The sequence below is a fragment of the Sciurus carolinensis genome, chromosome 8 (assembly GCF_902686445.1).
Source record: "Sciurus carolinensis chromosome 8, mSciCar1.2, whole genome shotgun sequence".
NCBI lineage: Eukaryota > Metazoa > Chordata > Mammalia > Rodentia > Sciuridae > Sciurus > Sciurus carolinensis.
The window spans coordinates 119,017,920-119,039,443 of record NC_062220.1 but is presented as its reverse complement, the minus strand read 5'-3'; the positions used below and the strand labels follow the sequence as shown (position 1 = coordinate 119,039,443).

Below are 21,524 nucleotides of genomic sequence, written 5' to 3'. Positions count from 1 at the left end.
AAAAACAAACAGAAATCCTTGAACTGAAGGAAACAATAAACCAAATAAAAAACTCAATGGAGGAATCCCCTCCCCTGGTCCGCGCAGGGAGTTGGCCCTGGGCCGCCACCGCCACCTCAACCGCTGCCGCCGCCATCATCTAGTTCTTCTGCCCAGTCATGGCCAAGGAGCTGCCCACGGCCACGTCCTACACCGAAGATGATTTCTACTGCCCGGTCTGTCAGGAGGTGCTCAAAACACCTGTGCAGACCACGGCCTGTCAGCACGTAACTGACAGGATTTCCAGATATTAAAGTGATAGTTTCCCTTTGTGTTACCCTTCCGTTCATTATTACTCAGTTACTACAAGAGTGGAGTTTCTGTAGAAAAAGTTTTCTGACTGCAATGAGAGAAAGTGGAATACATTGTCCCCTATGTCATGGAAATGTGACTAGAAGAGAAAGAGCGTGTCCAGAACTGGCCTTATATCTTGAAAATATCATGAGGAAGTTTTCTGGTAGCTGTAGATGCTATGCAAAACAGATTAAATTCTATTGCATGAGACATCATTATAAATCTTGTAAAAAGTATCAGGATGAATATGGTGTTTCTTCTACCATTCCAAACTTTCAGATATCTCAAGATTCAGTAGGGAATAGTAATAGGAGTGAAATGTCCACATCTGATAACACAGAAACTTACCAACAGTGTACAAGTTCTGGGCATCCCACCTTTAAGTGTCCCCTGTGTCAAGAGTCAAATTTTACCACACAGCGTTTACTTGATCACTGTAACAGTAACCACCTATTTCAAATAGTTCCTGTGACATGTCCTATTTGTGTCTCTCTTCCTTGGGGAGATCCTAGCCAGATTACTAGACATTTTGTTAGTCATTTAAATCAAAGACATCAGTTTGATTATGGAGAATTTGTGAATCTAGATGAAGAAACCCAATATCAAACTGCTGTTGAAGAATCTTTTCAAGTAAACATCTGAAGCCTGTAGACATCTCTGCATTCGTAAATCAATAAATGTAATAAATCATGTCAATAGACATAAGAATCATATGGTTATTTCAATTGACACAGAAAAAGCGTTGGACAAAATAAAACACCCCCTTCATGCTCAAAATACTAGAAAAAAATAGGGATAGTAGGAACATACCTGAACATCATAAAGGCTATTTATGCTCAGCCCATGGCCAACATCATTCTTAATGGAGGAAAACTGAAACCATTTCCTTTAATAAATGGGAACAAGACAGGGATGTCCTCTTTCACCACTTCTATTCGATATTGTCCTCGAAACTCCAGCCAGAGCAATTAGGCAGACTAAAGAAATTAAAGGGATATGAATAGGAAAAGAGGAACTTAAGCTGTCACTATTTGCTGATGACATGATTCTATATTTAGAGGATCCAAAAACCTCCTCCAGAAAACTTCTAGATCTCATCAATGAATTCAGCAAAATAGGAGGCTATAAAATCAACATGCATAAATCTAAAGCATTTTTATATGCAAGTGACGAAACAGCTGAAAGGGAAATGAGGAAAACAACTCCATTTGCAATAGTCTCAAAAAAAATAAAATACTTGGGAATCAATCTAACCAAAGAGGTAAAAGTTCTCTACGATGAAAACTACAAAACATTGAAGAAAGAAATTGAGGAAGACATTAGAAGATGGAAAGATCTCCCATGTTCTTGGATAGGCAGAATTAATATTGTCAAAATGGCCATACTACCAAAAGTGCAGTACAGATTCAATGCAATTCCAATTAAAATCCCAATGATGTATCTTACAGAAATAGAGCAAGCAAGATGAAATTCATCTGGCAGAATAAGAAACCCAGAAGAGCTAAAGCAATCCTTAGCAGGAAGAATGAAACAGGGGTTATCGCAATACCAAACTTTACTATACTACAAAGCAATAGTAACAAAAATGGCAGGTATTGGCACCAAAATAGACAGATAGATCAATGGTACAGAATAGAGGACACGGACACAAACCCAAATAAATACAATTTCCTAACACTAGACAAAGGTGCCAAAAATATGCAATGGAGAAAAGATTGCCTCTTCAACAAATTATGCTGGAAAAACTGGAAATCCATATGCAACAGAATGAAACGAAACCTCTATCACTCACCCTGCACAAAAATCAACTCACAATGGTTCAAGGACCTTGAAATCAGACCAGAGACCCTGCATCTTATAGAAGAAAAAGTAGGTCCAAATCTTCAACTTGTTGGCTTAGGATCAAACTTCCTTAACAGGACTCCCATAGAACAAGAAATAAAAGCAAGAATCAATAACTGGGATAGATTCAAACTAAATAGCTTTGTCTCAGCAAAGGAAACTATCAGCAATGCGAAGAGAGAGCCTACAGAGTGGGAGAATATCTTTGACACTCATACTTCAGATAGAGCACTAATTTCCAGAATATATAAAGAACTCGAAAAACTCTACATGAAGAATACAAATAACCCAATCAACAAATGGGCTAAGGATATGAACAGACACTTCACAGAAGAAGATCTAGAAGCAAACAACAAACATATGAAAAAATGTTCACCATCTTTATTAATAAGAGAAATGCAAATCAAAACTACCCTAAGGTTCCATCTCACCCCAATTAGTATGGCGAATTATCAAGAACACAAGCAACAATAGGTGTTGGCGAGGATGTGGGTAAAAAGGTACACTCATACATTGCTGGTGGGGCTGCAAATCAGTGCAGCCACTCTGGAAAGCAGTGTGGAGATTCCTCAGAAAACTTGGACCCACCATTTGACCCAGCTATTCCACTCCTCAGCCTATACACAAAGGACTTAAAATCAGCATACTACAGAGATACAGTCACATCAATGTTCATAGCTGCTTGATTCACAATAGCCAGATTTTGGAACCAACATACATGTCCTTCAATTGATGAATGGATAAAGAAACTGTGGTATATATATACAATGGAATATTACTCAGCTATAAAGAATAATAAAATTATGGCATTTGCAGGCAAATGGATGAAATTGGAGAATATCATGCTAAGTGAGATAAGCCAATCTCAAAAAACCGAAGGACAAATGATCTCACTGATAAGCGGATGATGACACATTATGGGGAGTGGGAGGGAGGCAAGAATGGACGAAGGAGGGACTGTATAGAGGGAAAAGATGGGTGGGAGGGTTGGGGGGAAGGAAAAAATAACAGAATGAATCAAACGTCATTACCCTATGTAAATGTATGATTACACAAATGGTATGCTATTACTCCATGTACAAACAGAAACAACATGTATCCCATTTGTTTGCAATAAAAATAAATTAAAAAAAAATAAAAGTACTGTTGCAATTTTGTTCTTTGCATTACTTTTCAAATCCACTTAAGTTTTTCTCTCATGGCACAATCTTCTAATACTTCAAATGTGGCAGGCAATATTTCAAAAGTTGCATCTTCTGCCCTTTGAGTGCACTGTAGTGACTGAACGGCATATCAAACTTTGAGTACTCTTCGAATCACTTCACCAGGGATTTACCTGACTGAAGAAGGTTCATGCATGATGCATCATCACACAGTTCATTCAGAGAGAGTGACTTCCCTATGAGAAGAAAAGTTTCCTAGAAGTCTCTTACAGTAACTGCCTCCTGTCACTGAGTAGTTAAGGGTCATCTGTCTCCCTTCTTAGCATTCACTTGGGGTGAGACACTGAAAGATGATCAGTGCTGTGGGATGATTTGGGCCTTAGTACTTTCTTACTATTCAGGGCAGGTTGTAGAAACACTTTCATCCAAACAGGGTAGGGCTTGAGGAGGGCGTGGGGAGCTGAAGTACAGGACAACATTTTCTTTGTCTTTTGTTTGGTTAGATGGTAAGAAAAAGAGACAAGTGCCTCAGCTCGCTGCACTGACCACAGGCAAGCAAAGGTCACTGTTTAGCAGACAAGTGTGGTCAGGTCATCACTGAGTAAAGAGTTCAGAGATCAGAGTTCACAGGTTAGTTGCCAGTGGCAGCTCAGCCTTTGGTCACAATCCTTTGGTAATGATGGACACACATGTCTTACCTTTGAACTTTAGTAGCCACTGCATCTAATACACCCCTGGGTTCAATAGGGTAGTCAAGGATTGATGTAGCTGGTGCCAGCGTGTAAGGGTATTGGTAGGGTGTGTAGATTAACCCAAGCTCAGGCCCTGGAGGGATTATAGCAGCAGTTGGATGAGGCCTTCCATTTAGCATATCAGTCATCTGTGTTTGTCTGATCAAAGGCATAATGGTAGGGCCAGCTGTTGGGATGACAGACATAGGCCTAGTTATGATCCTAGAAGCAGCCTGGGCTGTTGCTGCAAGAGAAAAGCCAAGGGCTGATGATTTAATGTTGGCATCTCTCTAGGTGTCATTTGGAATCTCCATCCATCAGCTGCATCTTCTTCAGGCTGTTTTCTACTCTGGTTGCAGGTACCAGTAGTGTCTTCACTTATTCAACTGCTCTCCTCAGTTTTATTTCTGCTCTGCTCTGAGCATCTTCCACAGTGATTCGCACATGGAAATCTTCATTCAGATGCTCCCAATTAGGCTTGCTCTATTTTGCTCCTCCTCCTTTTTATGTGTCATTAAGCCCCTGGCTGGTGCCATTATTATATATCCAGTTTCTGCTTCAAGCTGTTTAGCTATAAGTCCTCTGGATCCAAAGATCTTCCTTGTGCTAATTTCTTCTTCCAGCAGCCTCTGGAGGTGGTTGGAGATTCTGCATAATTTGGACAGGTTGCTAAAGTTCTTTTCTTCATTCATCATCTCCATCATCAGGTAATCTGTTATTACCATTTCCCTGATCACATGGAACAATCTCCACACTCGGCAGCTCACTCAGTCTGCCACCTTGGGGCCGGTGCCAGAGAGAAGAAATGGGCAAGGGTAATCCCAGGCCAGTGACCTCTCAGGAGTCAACATCCATCTCCGTGTGGCCAGTATATATGGGTGACATTGGAAATTGACAATTGGGTATGTATTCGGAGGTGAGAGTGTGTGACCTTATTTCACAGTAGTATGCTAATAGAAGAACTGGTGATAGTTGTCATAGCTTGTTTTTAGGTCAAGACCCCCTAGCAAATCCCAGTGTAGACCATGGGAATTTGGGAACAGTAGTGTTACCTGCTGTACAAAATTACACACCTTTTGAAAAATAGCTCATGGTGCAAACCCAGGTAATTGTAGCTACAAAATAACATCAGTCATCCCTTGAATATGAGGCCAGAACTGTGTGATTGACCAGTCATGAGGTTAGACAGCTCAGCAGTGGACACTGCATGGTGGATATTTTGCATCTTGGAAGGAGCCATAGCAGGGCTCAATCTCAGTACTCTACAGTGGCAGGTGGTCCTGCCACATGTCTCCAATTTTCCAGTATCAGACACTCTCCCAGTATTCACAGGTATGTCCCATAGCTGGAGATGAGGCTTTGGGCACAAGGGGAACCAAAAACTCCTGCTACCTGACAGGTCAGTCCAGCAACATCTAATAATAATACATAGAATTCTCATTGTCCATTCAGCATATACTAATCTCATTAAAGTTAAAAAAACATACATATTTATTTTAATAATATGTTATATAATCAGCTGTATCAAAATAGTGTCATTTCCACAAGTAATTAATGAGAACTTATTTATGATATATTTTACACTCCTTTTCTCCTGTTGTTTCTTTGAAATATGTGTTATACATTTACATTACACGTCAATTTAGACAGTAAGGTTTTCTCAGAAAATTTTGATCTGTTTTTTATTTTCTCATTCACGTTTTTTTAAGGTAGATTTACTTAACCAAATTGACTGAAGCATGCTTGCTAATTTTCCAAACACTAAATTGTTAACAGAAATAATATGCATCCTTTGATATTCACAGTCACATATATAAAATGACTCCTATTTATTAGATTGAATTGACTTTGAAGGGAAAGTATGTTTGTTTCAAAATTACTGCTTGACCAAGTCTCTTATGAAATCCAGAACTTAAGTAGTATACTATCACACTTCTAAATCTAAATGGTATAATTTTTAAAAATTTTTATTTCTTCTTTTTAGATATACATGACAGTAGAGTATATTTGGACATATTAGTTATACATGAAGTATAACTTCCCATTCTTTTAGTTATACATGATGTGGAGTTATACTGGTTGTGTATTCATATATGAAGATAGGAAAGTTATGTAAATAATATACTTTAGGGGTATAAAAGTGCAGTTTTTTCACTGTTCAAGGTATAAGCTCCTGCTTTTATTCACAGTTATGTTCATAAAAATGCAGTGTTTATCAGTGAAAACACTTGGTCTTTGTATTTTGGGGTTTCACTTATTCTGCTTAGTATGACAAAATGCATGCTACTTTCATGTATTACTAATGAAAAAAATTAAAAATAGAAAATAGAAAATATAAAGAAACTCTCAAACAAACAAAAGAAATGCAATATTGATTTTAGGTGACTGCTCTTTGTATTTTTGGAGTTAAGTTTTTTAGTTCTTTGTATATCCTGGAGATTAATGATCTATCTGAGGTGCAGGTTGTAAAGATTTTCTCCCATTCTTGAGGCTCTCTGTTCACATTCTTGATTGTTTCCTTTGGTGTAGAGAAGCTTTTTAGTTTGATACCATCCCTTTTATTGATTCTTGATTTTACTTCTATTGCTTTAGGAGTCTTATTGAGGAAGTCAGTTCCTACGCTGGCCTGGTGGAGAGTTGGGCCTCCTTTGTCTTCCAGTAGTCACAGATTCTCTGATCGAATGTCTAAGTCCTTGGTCCACTTTGAGTTGAGTTTTGTGCAGGTGGAGAGATAGTGGGTCGAATTCATTCTACTACATATGGATTTCCAGTTTTCCAAAGCACCATTTGTTGAAGAGGCTGTTGTTTTTCCAAAGTATGTTTATTGTGCCTTTGTCTAGTATGAGATACCTGTATTTATGTGGGTATGACTCTGTGTCTTCTAGTCTGGTTCCATTGGTCTTCATGTGTGTTTTGGTGCCAGTACCATGCTGGTTTTGTTACTGTAGCTCTATACTATAATAAAATGTCTGGTACTGTGATGCCTTCTGTGCTAAGGATTGCTTAGGCTATTCTGAACATCTTGTTTTTCCAAATGAATTTCATGACTGCTTTTTCTGTTTCTTTGAAGAATGTCATTGGAATTTTAATAGGAATTGCATTAAATCTGTATAGTGCTTTTGGTAGTATGGCCATTTGACAATATTATTCTGACTGTCCAAGAACATAGGAGATCTTTCCATTTTCTAATGTCTTCTTCAATTTCTTTCTGTAGTGTTCTGTTGTTTTCATTGTAGAAGTGTTTCACCTCTTTTGTAAGGTTGATTTCCAAATTATTTTTTTAAGGCTTTTGTGAATGGGATAGTTTTCCTGATTTCTCTTTCAGCTGATTCATCATTGGTGTATAGGAATACAAGTGATTTATGAGTGTTAATTTTATATGCTGTAAGTTTGTTGAATTCATTTGTGAGTTATAGAAGCTTTCTGGTAGAGTTTTATGGGTCTTTTAAATATATAATTATGTCATTGGCAAACATGGTAGTTTGAGTTCTTCTTTTCCTATTAAATTCCCTTTAATTTATTTCTTCTGTCTAATTGCTCTGTCTAGAGTTTCCAGGACTACGTTGAATAGGAGTAGTGAAAGAGGGCATCCCTGTCTTGTTCCATTTCTTAGAGGGAATGTTTCCATTTTCTCTATTTAGAATGATGTTGACCTTGGGTAGCTTTTACAATGTTGAGGTACGTTCCTACTATCCCTAGTTTTTCTAGTGTTTTGAACATGAATGGATGCTGTATTTTGTTAAATGCTATTTCTGCATCTATTGAGATGATCATGTGATTCCTGTTGTTTAGTCTACTGATGTGATTAATTACATTTATTGATTTCTGTATGTTGAACCAAACTTGCATCCTTGGAGTTAACCCCACTTGATCATAGTGCACTATGTTTTTAATATGTTTTTGCATGTGATTTGCCAGAATTTTATTGAGAATTTTTGCATCTATATTCCTGAGGGATATTGGTCTGATGTTTTCTTTCCTTGATGTGTCTTTGTCTGATTTTGGTATCAGGATGATACTAGCTACAAAGAATGAATTTGGAAGGGTTCCCTCCTTTTCCATTTCATGAAATAATTGGAGGAGTACTGGTGTACCTTCTGCTTTGAAGGTTTTGTAGAACTTGACTGAGAAGCCATCTGGTCCTGGGCATTTCTTTGTTGCTAGGCTTTTGAAAGTGTCTTCAATTTCATTGCTTGAAATTGATCTGTTTAAATTTTCTAGGTCCTCTTGATTCCATTTGGGTAGGTAATATGGCTCTAGAAATTTGTTGATGTCTTCATGATTTTTTATTTTATTGGAGTATAGATGTTTAAAGTAATTTCTGATTATCTTCTGTATTTCAGTGGTGTCCATGGTGATATTTCCTTTTTCATCTCGAATTTAGTAATTTGACATTTCTCTCTTTTTCTCTTCATCAGCTTGGCTAAAGGTTTGTAAATTTTATTTATTTTTTTTCAAAGGACCAACGTTTTGTTTCATCAATTTTTTGAAATTTTTTTGTTGTTGTTTCATTTTAATTAATTTCAGTTCTTATTTTAATTATTTCCTGTCTTCTGTTTTTGTTATTGATTTTTTCTTCTTTTTCTAATGCTTTGAGATGTAAAGTTGGGTTATTTAATTGGCAACTTTCTATTCTTTTAAACAATATGCTCAGTGCAGTGAATTTTCCTCTCAGAACCATCTTCATAGTGTCCCAGAGATTTTGATAAGTTGTGTCACTTTTCTTATTTAACTTTCAGTATTATTTTTTACTTCATCCCTGATTTCTTCAGCTATCTATTGGTCATTCATTTGTATATTATTGAGTCTTCAGGTGTTAGAGCAGCTTCTGTTTTTCATTTAATCATTGCTTCCAATTTCATTCCCTCATGATCTAATAAAATTCATGATATTATCTCTATTTTTTTCATTTGCCAAGAGTTGCTTTGTGGCAAAGGATATCATATCATTTAGAGAAGGATCCATGTGCCGATCAGAAGAAAGTGTTCCCTTATTGATAGATGAAATATTCTACATATGTCTGTTAAGTATAAATTATTAATTGTATTTTGTAGTTCTGTATCTTCTTTATTTAATTTCTGTTTGGCAGATCTATCAAGTGGTGAGAGAGGCATGTTAAAGTCACCGGTATTATTCTGTTGTGGTCTGTATGATTCTTGTAATGGTGAAGTGTTTGATGTATGTACTGCTTCATTATTGGGCATCAATATTTAAGATTGTTATGTCTTGGGCTGGGGTTGTGACTCAGTGGTAGAGCATGTGCCTCACATGCATGTGGGGCACTGGGTTTGATCCTCACCACCACATAAATAAGTAAAATAAATTAAAATAAATGTATTGGATCCATCTACAACTAAAAAAATTTTTAAAAGATTGTTATGTCTTATTGGTGTATTGTACTCTTTTTCAGTATGAAATAAACGTCCTGGTCCCCTCTGATCTACTTTGACTGAAGTCTACTTTATCCAATATGACTACAGATATCCTGCTTAAGAAATCCATGTGAATGACATGTTTCTCCAATTCTTTCTCCTTTAGTCTGTGGATATGTTTCCCTATGAGGTGAATCTCTAGGAGACAGCATATTGTTGTGTCTTGTTTTTTAATCCAATCTTCCTTCCTATGTCTTTTGATGTATGAATTTAGGTCATTGATATATGATGTTATTATTGAGATATGATTTGTATTCCCTATCACTTTGATTTATTTATGGATTTTAATTCGAATTAGTTTTTCCTTTGAGTTTTCCGTTACTGTAGTTCCTCCCTTTGCTTTTTTTTTTTTTTTTTTTTTGATACTGGGGATTGAACCTCAGGGACACTTAAAGCCTGAGCCACATCCCCACCCTATTTTGTATTTCAGTCAAAGACAGTTTGCTTAGCACTTCACTTTTGCGGAGGTTGACTTTGAACTCGCCATTCTCCTGCCTCAGTTCTAGACACTGGGATTACAGGCATAGACCACCGCACCTGACTTTGTTTTTACTTTTATTTTTCATTTCTTTTTTTAATTTTTTATTTTTACATACTTCATTTTGAGTCATTATACACAAATGGGATACATCATTTCATCTCTATGGTTGCACACCATGTAGATTCATACCATTTGTGTAATCATACATGTACACAGGGTAATGATGTCTGTCCCATTCCATCATTTTTCATACCTCCATCTCATTTCCCTCTATATAAATTTCATCCATTCTTCTCTATCCCCCCAACTACCCACCCCCATTATATATCATCATCCACTTATCAGGGAAAACATTCAGTCTTTGGTTTTACAGGATTGGCTTATTTCCCTTAGCATGATATTCTCCAATTCCATCCATTTATCTGCATATGCCATAATATTATTCTTCTTTATGGTTGAATAATATTCCATCAAGTATATACCACAGTTTCTTTATCCATTCATCTGTTGAAAGGCATTTAGTTTGGTTCCACAATCTTGCTATTGTAAATTGAGCTGCTATAAATATTGATGTGGCTGCGTTACCATAGTATGCCAATTTTAAGTCCTTTGGGTATAAACCGAGGACTGGGATAAGTGGGTCAAAAGGTGAGTCCATTCCAAGTTTTCTTAGGATTCTCCACACTGCTTTCCAGAGTGGCTGCACCAATTGGCAACTCCACCAGTAATGTAAAACTGTGCTATTTCCCCACTTCCACACCAACATCTATTATTGTTTCTGTTCTTGATAATAGCCATTCTAATTGGAGTAAGATAAAATCTTAGAGTTGTCTTAATTTGCATTTCTCTAACTATTAGAGATGTTGAACACTTTTTCATATATTTATTAATCGCCTGTATGTCTTCTTCTGAAAAGTGTCTGTTCAGTTCCTTGGTCCATTTAGTGATTGGGTTCTTTGTATTCTTCTTGTAAAGTTTTGTAAGTTCTTTATAAATTTTGGACATTAGTGCTCTATCTGAAGTGCGGGAGGGAAAGATTTTCTCCCACTCCATAGGTTCTCTTTTCACACTATTAATTGTATCCTTTGCTGATAAAAAGCTTTTTAGTTCGAATCCATCCCATTTATTGATTCTTGCTTTGATTTCTTGTGCTTTGGGAGTCTTGTTAAGGATGTGTGATCCTAAGCCAACATGATGAAGATTTGGGCCTACTTTACCTTCTATTTGGTGCAGGGTCTCTAATCTAATTCCTAAGTCCTTGATGCATTTTGAGTTGAGTTTTGTGCAGGGTGAGAGATAGGGGTTTAATTTCATTTTATGCCATATGGATTTCCAGTTTTCCCAGCACCATTAGTTGAAGAGTGCCAGGGTCCAGCCCTAGCAGGAGTCCATGGGTTCCACACAGGTGAATGGGGCGCGGGGAGACAGCGTCAGCGATGGATGGAGAATGAAAGACACAGACTCTAGTTCTGGTGCAATCAATCTCACTTTATTCTCGGGAAGGCTGGGTTTATATACATTTTTCTTCAGGCTATAATGGCAGTCTTGTGGTTAATATTAAAGAAGTTTCCAAAGCATAGGCAGAAAACAGCAACCTTACAGATTATCCTTACCTAATCACAATTGTTTTAAGAATATCTAACTACATTGATGAGCTAATACAATGCTTATTTCCTTAAAATCTAAACTCTCTGTGACCTAAGACTATTCTTATTACTCTCGCTGTTGAAGCAATAGACAAGTAATCTCATGTCTCTACTAGGACCTTCTGGTTCATATCTAAATTGCTGAGTTAAGGGTTACAGGAGGGCAGCGGTTCCAATGGTTATTGTATACCAACGTTTATTATAGGGGTGACATATTCTTTGTAGGAAGGAAGGAATGTTGTGAAACCTTATGCTCTTACCTCACCACCACACATAAACAAAACCATCATTAAAATTTAACCAGCCTGTTGGAGACAAAGGCAGATCTATAACTATTTTCTCCAGAGGCTTTCAGTGACTCATTGCACGGTTGTAAAATTATTTTTAATTTTGTTAGTGGTAAAGACCCATTGTTTTTCAGATTGTAGGTAATATTTTCTGTAATTTTTGTTGTGTTCCCCTCGTCCCCTTAAGCAATCTGTTCAGACTGAAATGAGTAATATATTATCAGAAAAACACAGCAGAAAAAACACCATGCTTCGGAGCAAAACATCCGGCAATTCCTTTTAGGATAAGCCTTTGCAATGATCCTCCAGAGGATCTTTGTCAAGCACTGGATGGAATTCCAGGCACCCCTGCAGCAGAGGCAGAGCATCATAGTGGAATATTTAGGTGGGTAAAGGTGACTTATACATGTTCAGAAGGCAGAGGAACACACTCCACTCTCCAGGTACAAAATAAATAACCAAATCACACCCCCAATGATCCATTCCTTAAGCCACACCCTATCTGCCTTGGGATACCACTCACTTAATCCCTTTCATGGGATTAATTCACTGATTGGATTAAGGCTCTCATAACCCAATCATTTCAGATGCAAAACTTTTCTTGCTTTGCTCACACATGAGCTGTTGAGGAACTCTCGTATGTGAACCAAGACAAGTGGTGGATTACTTTTATTAATTTGCACGAAGTGAACTAAATTTGCATCCCAGGGTTGAATACCTCTTGATTGAGGTGTATGGTCTTCGTAATATGATTTAGAATGCAGATTACTAATGTTTAGTTAAAGATTTTTGCATCCATGTTCAACAGGTATATTGTTCTGTGGTGTTTATTCGTCCATGCATCTTTTATAGTTTTGATATCAAGGTAGTACTGGCTTAGCAGAATGTCTTTGGAAGGGTTCTCTCACATTCAATTTCATAGAATATTTTGAGAAAGCCTAATGTCAGTTCTTCTGTAATGGTCTGGTAGAACTCAGCCAGAAATTCATCTCTTCCCAGGCTTTTTTTGATGGAACACTCTTAATTGAACTTTCAATTTCATTCTCAATAGAAATTGGCCTGCTATGGTTTTCTATATCTTCCTGGTTCAATATGTGCAGTCATATGTGTCTCCAAATTTGTCATTGTCTTCTAGATGGTTCAGATGAACAGTGTATAAATTATCCAAATAAATTCTACTGATCCTCTGGATTTCTGAAGTGTCTGTGTGATATCTCATTTTTCACAATCAATTGTGTTGATGTATATCTTCCCTCATTTTTTGGTTACCTTGGCTAAGGGTTTATCAAGTTTATTTATGTTTTACAATAACCAACTCTTTTTGCACTGATTCCTGTGTATTTTTATTCTAAAATTCATTAATTCGGGCATTCTGTATCATGTGATTACTATGTCATTCACTGTATTAATAATCACAACAACATGGATGGGTTATAAATTGCACAAATTATATAACTCTATTTATTTAAATTATAGCTCCTTATGTGAAGAGAAAATAAGGTGGAGAAGATGAGAGAGAATTTGAAATGTTATAAGAAGTTATAAGAAAAGAGGAAGGAAGTAGATAGCAGATGCAGGCTATAGAGAGAAGTAATAAAGAGATAACTGAAATAAATAAAAATAATCTGAAAAAGGAAATATGGTCATTTGCAGGGATAGAGCATGAATCAATGCAGATATAGTGGACATGGCCAAGGTATGAAATAAACATCAAATGTAAGAACAAAAATTTGAACCCACCTATAATTGAGTCCCATCTATGTCAAATCCAGGGTGAATAAAAAATAACTGCAAATGAAAGCAATTAATATGACATTTAAATTATATGAATATACATATATTTGGTTGAAATTATGCACCAAGTTAGACACCCCCCAACAAACCCACATCACCAACAAACACCAAGAATCAATACATCAAACAAATGGTAACAATTAATAAAAACAATTAGGTAATGTTAAAAAATGTACTAAGTTAAAATTTTTAGAATAAGTTAAAAATAAAAATGGTGTATGGAGAAAAGAAAAAAGGGAAATATTAAAAAAACGGAGAGAGAGAAATATTACTAAGAAATAAATTGCTTATTTGTACTTAGGTAGTTAAAACTGTTGGTAGTGGTGGATTTTCATTCTTTGTATTAACTTGTAGCCCTTGGGGTGAGCCCAATGCCTTTGTTTCTCACTCATCTCCAACCACTGTGGCTGGGAGGCAAAGCTGTTTGTAGGCGAACTCAGTTTTGAGTTTCCCAGTAGAGGGTGGGATAGCATCTTTGGGGTGCTGACAAATTTTGTGTTTCTGCAGCAGGCTTAATAAGTGATCTAAATTGGAGGTTCCAGTAATTGGAGTTGAGTCCTCACCCAGTTTACCATTCTGTAGATTTGGTTGTGAGTATTGATCTTGCTGCAGAGAATGTCTGAAACCCTAGGGCCTCTGATGAATTTCACTTTTAGGCTGTACAGACAAATCATCCACAGATTTCACCTTCTCTGCAATGGATATGAAACACTGTGCATGTGACCTGGAGATAACATGCTCCTTTGTGGCTGCTCTAGGCACCTTCCCGATAGCTATCATGGGGCACCAGCATCCATGGGCAACTTCTCTCTTGTGATCCAGTGTCTGAAATATTCAAGTAAAATTTCCTTTGCACTTATGGAAATCTCTCTGGTTCAGGTAAGCTCTGGGAAATTCGTCAAGTGACCTGCTGGTACGTACACCCCTTGTGAATTCCCAATTACCCATGTCTACTTGGAGTTGCTTGGTATGTGGCATCCACTTTCCCCACTGAAGGGTGTTTTACATGTACAGAATGCTTCCTACACTTGGGGCAAGTAGTTTTTGGATTTCCTTTCACTGAGCCACTTTCCCAGCTGACTCTGTCCGTTAAAATCAGCCTCCTTCTATAATCCACAGGTTTCCCAAAATTCATCTTTCTTTAAATTTTTATTTCTTTATCCACTGGTCACACTGTGTCCTTTGTCCTCTTCCTCCTTATCACTAACATCACTGTTGGCCAAGTTGGCACATCAGACATGTATTGATTTTTTTGCATCCTTTTACTCATACATGATATAGAATCCATGTAAATGTACTAAAACAAGCATGGAATAGGTCCTGTTGTAATTCAGAAGGTGGTAACTCTCCTTGTCCTTCCTCCATCCACATGCTCCTCTGTTCCCTATACTGAACTTTCTGCCACGTGACCATAGGTAATTTTTTACATTAAGTTCTGCCCTTTTTCTATGGGTATATAGGATTTTGAGATTCATATCAGTACATGGGAAAAGTAAGTCAGATACATTGTACTGTCTTTCCTTTTCCCATTCTCTCTCACTTCTCTTTAACCCCCTTTGTCTACTCTGCTGAACTAATCTCCACCCTAATGACTTGTTGTCTATTAACCTTCACTTATCAACGAATACTTTTGAACTCTGGTTTTGGGGATTTGACATTTCACTTAGCATGACTTTCTCCAATACCTTTCCCTTACCAGCAAATGTCATAAAGTCATTCTTGATGGTTGAGTAATACTCCATTGCATATCTATACAACATTTTGTTATTCATTCATTTGTTGAAAGGCACCTAGTTTTGCTCCATAGTTATTATGGTTTGAATGTGACGTGTCCCAATAAGTTCACATGTGAGACAATGTGAGATGGTTCAGAGGGGAATGGGTTGTGAGAGCCTTTAGTCTGCTGATTTGAAATCCTTTGGATAGATGCTGAGGTGTGGGATAACTGCGACAAATGATAGTTCCATTCCTAGTGTTTTGAGGAATCTGCCTAATGCTTTCCAGAGTGGTTACACAACTGTAGAGTGCCACCAACAATGTATGAGTGTGCCGTCTTCATAAATCTTCACCAACATTGTTATTGTGTTCTTGATAATTGACATTCTCTCTGGAATAAGATGAAATTTCAGAGTTCTTTTCATTTGCATCTTTCTATGTGGTAGAAATATTGATGAATTTTTCATATATTTGGTGACCATATTTCTTTTTCAGAAGTGTCTGGTTAGTTCCATGGTCCATTTCTGTTTGGGGTTATTAGGTCCTTGGGGTGTTAATTTTATGAGCTCTTTGTATATCCCACCTATTAATACCCTAATCTGAGGTGCAGGGGCAAAGGAATTCCTCCCATTCCAAAACTTGTCTCCTAGTGCGCTTATAACCTTTTGAACAAGGCATTTAATTGGATGCCATTCTATGTAATGATATTTTAATTCTTGTGATTTGGGAGCGTTGTTAATGAATTCTATACCTGACTTGATATTTTGAATTATTGGGCCTACCCTTTTTCTACCAGGGCCTACCTTTTATCTAGGGTTTCTTGTCCAAAACATAGGTATCCAATTTGAGTTGAGTTTGTGCAGACTGAGAGGTAGGGGTTAAATTTCATTTTCTACATATGGATTTCCATTTTTCCCACCACCATTTTTGAAAAAAACAATATATTCCTAAATGAATATTTTGGCATGTTTGTCTACTGGGACTTAACTGTTTTTATGGAGTTTTGTCTCAGTGTGTTGTATTCTGTTCCATTGAACATCTTGCCAGTTTTCACGCTCTGTGGTATAATTGAAGGTGTGGTCTTGTGATGCCTCCTGCTTTGCTTTGCTCATTAAGAATGGCTTTGGCCACTCAGGGCCTCTTATTTTTCCAAATGAATTTTATGATTGCTTTTTCTGTTCTTAGGAAGAACCTCATTGGAATATTGATGGAACTTGCATTGAAAAGGTACACTGCCTTGGTTGTATGATCCTTTTGACACTATTAATTTTCCCTATTAGAGAATATGGCAAGTGTTTCTGTATCTTAATGGTTTCTTCAGTTTTTTTTTTTTTTTTTTAGAAAGCAAGCTTTATTTAAAGTGTTGCCAAAAGCTTGGTCCTTGTTCCCAGTACCAATTAATGTCAATTTAATAATGAGGATGTGGTTTTGGGAAAAAGGAAAAAGTTGTTTTATTGCTTTGCGGGGGGAAAAGGGAAACATAGGAAGACCCCTGTTCCAGAGGCTGTGATTCTGTCCATTAGGAGGAACAGGGGGCTTTTTTTTTATTGTAAACAAATGGGATACATGTTGTTTCTCTGTTTGTACATGGCGTAAAGGCATACCATTTGTGTAATCATAAATTTACATAGGGTAATGTTGTTTGATTCATTCTGTTATTTTTTCCCCTTTCCCCCCACCCCTACCACCCCTCTTTTCCCTCTATACAGTCCTTCCTTCCTCCATGGCTTCTTCAGTTTCTATCTTCAGTGTTCTACGGTTTTCATTGTAGAAGACCTTTACCTCTTTGTTAGTTTGATTCCCAAGCATTTTTTTCTTGAAGCTTTTGTGAATGGGATAGTTTTCCTAATTACACATTCAGCTGACTCATCATTGGACTATTGGAATGTGAATGAATTTTGGGTGTTAATTTTGTGTCCTTCTATTTTGCTGAACTTATTTAAGAGTTCTAGAAGATTTCTGGTGGAGTTTTTTGGGTCTTCTAAATATAGGATCATGTTATAAGCAGAGATACTTCCAGCACTTCTTTTCCTATTCATCTAATTGTTTTACCTTACCTAATTACGCTGACCAAAGGTTTGAGTAGCATTTTGTAAACCTGTTGTGAAAGTGATCATCACTGTCTTATTCCTGTTTTTATGGGGACTTCTTTCAGTTTTTCTCATTTACAATGATGTTGGCTTTGGGTTTGTCATATGTATCTTTTAAATGATAAGGTATGTTCCTTCTATCCCTAGCTTTTCCAGGGATCTAAACATGATTGGATACTGTATTTCCTCCAGTGCTTTTTCTCCATCAATTGAGAAGTATATGGTTTTTGTTCTAAGTCAATTTACATGGTGAATTTCATTTATTGATATCCATATGTGGAACTACACATGCATTCCTGGGAGTAAAACTGGTTGATCACTGTGCACTATCTTTTTGATGTATTTTGGTGTGATGTGCCAGCCATTTATTAAGAATTATTTCATGGACGTTCATTAAGAATGTTGGTCTGAAGTTTCCTTTCCTTGATGTGTATTTGTTTGGTTGGTGTCAGGATGATACTGGCTTCATAGAATGACTTTGGAAGAGTTCCCTCTTTTTTCTATTTTGTGAAATAATTTGCGGAGAATTGATATTAGCTCTTCCTTCAAGTTTTGAGTGAACTTGGCTGAGAATCCACCTGCTCCTGGGCTTTTCTATGTTGGTAGGATTTGGATGGTGCCATCAGTTAATTGTTTGAGAGTGATATCTTACTTTTCTCTGTCCTCCTGCTTCAATTTGACTAGGTGATGTGCTTCTAAGAATTTGTCAAAGTCTTCAAGATTTTCTACCTTATTGTGGTATAAAATTTCAAAGTACTTTCTGGTGATCCTCTGCATTTCAGTGTTGTTTGGGTTGATATTTCTATTTATCACAGATTTTAATAAATTGAGTTTATTTTCTCTTTATTTAACTTAGCTTGGATAAGTCTCTCTCAGTTTTGTTTATTTCTTCCAACCATCTCACTGCCCATGGCAACAATCCCGTGGATATTTATTACCACCTACAGCAACAATTGCACGGGTATTTATCGGAGGTGGACTGGAAACTGAGCTAATTCTATTATCTTTCTCATTAGTGCTCTGCTTTCTTGCTTGTTCATTAGTTTATAGAGGAAGAGAGGCTTACTTGCTTTTAGAGGAAGTTTTAGAGGAAGACAGGCTTTGCTTAGAGCTTAGAGGAAGAGAGACATTGCTTATCAGGAAAAGAGACTTGCTACACTTTCAGAGAGGCTACTATTATCAGAGGAGCTATTTCTTAAAGGTCTGCTGCTTCTTCTTAGAGGTGCGTCCTGCATCCTGCAATCTTCATTCTGCGAGCTGCAACCTGCATTCTGCAATCTGCCATCATCAACCCGCAACCTAGAGGTGTCTGCTTAGTACTCTGCCCAGCGATCTATCAGAGGTGCTGCTTATCCTCCGCCCAGCGATCTAGAGGTGTGGCTATCAGAGGTGCTTCCTATAGGTGCATGCCTTCTATACCTAAGGCAGTCAATCAGCTTAGGATTAAGTAGCATGATTGGAGCATGAGCCACGGTATCATTTAAGAATGAGGAACATCTTTTGACAACTAGTGCAGAGAGACACTAACTAATCAGACAAAATTAGATCACGCCCTGTTAACACTAACTATGCGCCACCTCTTGGTTCAACGCCAGCTGCCATCCTAGGGCTACCCAAACATGTCTTCTGCAACTATCAAGTTTTCTTTTAGTTGATCAGTTGAAATGGTAGGGTCAGCAAAGTCATCAGTAAAGACAAGAATTAATCATGTATTATATCTGGTGTTAAATAGAATTACATGGGTCAATGTATTTCATGGATCTTCCATGGATTCCACTTGTGGGGTTGGGTATCAAATAAGTCACACCCTCTGCTGTCTGTGGAACAGCCTTTCCATGCTTCCTGGGCTTATTTTCTGGGCATGTATTCATAACAACTCATTCTTTAAAGCCGCTTGTTGAAATTCTCAATCAATTTCAGCTGCTCCTGTGTGCCACCTGACTCAAAGTGGGAAGGCAACAGGGTTGTCCTCCACACCTCTGACTGGAGTTCCCCTGGCTAGAATGCTCTCCATACCTTCAGCTCTAGCTGTTCTTGGCAAAGCCTAGGTCCTTCAGCATGTGACTGTCACACATGTGACCCTGCTCAGATTTCCATGATCTTGGCTCCTCAGCATGGCTGTGTGGAAGGTGCCTCCTGCTTTGCTCTCTGTGAACAGTGGGAAGAACTGAGCACCCTTCTTGCACCAGTGTACAGTGCAATGAAGTCTCTGGATCACCCAAGTGAAGACTGACTCTCTGATCTCAGGATATTCAACACTAAATCCGTTGCTTTTGTTTTTCTGCATTTCACCTCCCTCTGTGATCTAGCAATGGCTCCACTGCTGCAGCTCTTGCTGCCTCTACCGGCTTGACGCTAATATTCTCTTTTTCTTCTTTATTTCAGGTACCTGACACTCTGATTCTCTAAGACCCTGACTGTCCAGTATTGGGTTTTAGTGAAATCCCTTCTTTCACGCACCTCAGAGCAAAGCAGTATTCCTGTTCTTTGAATTCCAGGACATGAGCTATAAGAAATAAAGACTCTATCTACCTGTCATTTTGCTTCACTCTTCTAATGTATTATTTCTTATACTTGAGGTTCTGATTTTCTATGTCTCTATGAACTTTTTTGCAGTTCACTATGAAGTTTTGGTGAGTTCCTTTAGTTACTCAACTCAATGTGAAGTGGTTTTCTTGCCTTGAAAGTTTGGCAATGAGTATCAGTCTGGGGTGCCTCCTTCTTCCAATCTGCCAACTTCTCTTCCCCTGACAACAAATTTAGTCTGATTTCTATGCTTTACAAGTTGTCAATGTATGTTTCAGAGCCAAAATATACTCTATCTTGATGAATACCTCATGTGACCTTGAAAAAAGTTACTTTCTCCTTGTTGAATGAAGTATTCGTACAAAGACCAATTAGATCTATGTGATTGAGAGTGGTTTTGCTAGTTTCCAAGGTTTACCATGTCCAGGTAGAAGCTTTGTTGGCTTGAAGTAATGGAAGTGTATAATCTCAGAGCTCTAAAAGTTAGAAATCCAACACTGAACCATAAGTAGGTCCATGCTCCTTTTGAAGACTGTAGGAAAGAATATTGTCTTGACCATTCCTAAATTGTACTGGATTGTTGGTCAAACTCTCTGCTTCGGTCCTCACATGGCACTTGTCCCTCTTGAATGTCTCCCCACTACTTATGAGAAAAGTCATCATATTTGCAGAATATGCTCCTCCATGATATATTGAATGCATGAGATGTCAATGACTCTCTTTTCAAAACTGGTAAAATATTGAGGTACTGGTGTTGGAACTTGAACATGTATTTGGATGGAAATGATTTGACCTAAAACACAGCTGGTTGATTCAACACTATACTTTTTCATTTCTTCCTCATGCATCTGTCAGCTGCTTTCAAGGAATGCTGTAATCTTCTAGTGTAACACTGGACTGTTTCATTTCTCACTGTGCTTCCTCCCACTGTTTTCATATGGACTCATCTTTCTCTGCCATTCAAAAAGTGTCATGGTCCCACAGCACCTGAGCCTGTGTGTGTTAATCAACCATCTCCGTACCCGCTAGACAATTGTCCACAGTAAGATCTCCCACTGAGAGAGCCTTCAGCAAACCAAAATGCTGACAGTTACACTGTATTCCCCTAGATGCCAACCGGGTGGTCATGGAGGTGGCATCCATTGACTGAAAAGAAAAAAAAAACACCATCTATTGCTGAGGTAAGTTTTATCTTATCTTTGTCTAAGATACAAATGTTGTTTTCTTGTTTTCTTTCTTTTAGTTCATATTCAGGCATGAACATATGACAGTGTATATTATAGATGAGTTACACAGTTTCTTTTGTGTGGACTTACAACTACAAGTCCATTACCACTGGTGCCTGGTTTAAAATGACATTTAGGTACCACAGCAACAATCGTGAAATGATTGTAGGGAGCATTTTCCTCAGCAGCCCTTTTCCTCGGTACAAAAGGAACTGTGTGCATGACATCAAACTGTACCTGACAAATCCCTCATACAA

General features: G+C 37.6%; 4 protein-coding genes and 1 pseudogene across 12 annotated transcripts in view; 1 reads left to right on the top strand and 4 right to left on the bottom strand.

Moving 5' to 3' along the window:
* Positions 1-21,524, bottom strand: part of LOC124991706 (immunoglobulin lambda-1 light chain-like) — a 1,192,366-nt gene that overhangs the window by 440,222 nt on the left and 730,620 nt on the right. The gene's annotated exons all lie outside the window — the stretch shown is intronic.
* LOC124991707 (immunoglobulin lambda-1 light chain-like) overlaps positions 1-21,524 on the bottom strand; it is a 1,154,667-nt gene that overhangs the window by 444,681 nt on the left and 688,462 nt on the right. The window lies entirely within an intron of this gene.
* Positions 1-21,524, bottom strand: part of LOC124991709 (immunoglobulin lambda-1 light chain-like) — a 981,515-nt gene that overhangs the window by 449,196 nt on the left and 510,795 nt on the right. The gene's annotated exons all lie outside the window — the stretch shown is intronic.
* On the top strand, positions 159-975 carry LOC124991704 (E3 ubiquitin-protein ligase RNF138-like). The gene is made up of 2 exons (XM_047562449.1): positions 159-266; positions 352-975. Exons 1-2 carry the CDS (start codon positions 159-161, stop codon positions 973-975), a joined length of 732 nt encoding a protein of 243 aa, XP_047418405.1.
* LOC124990506 (protein quaking-like) lies at positions 3,970-4,794 on the bottom strand (annotated as a pseudogene).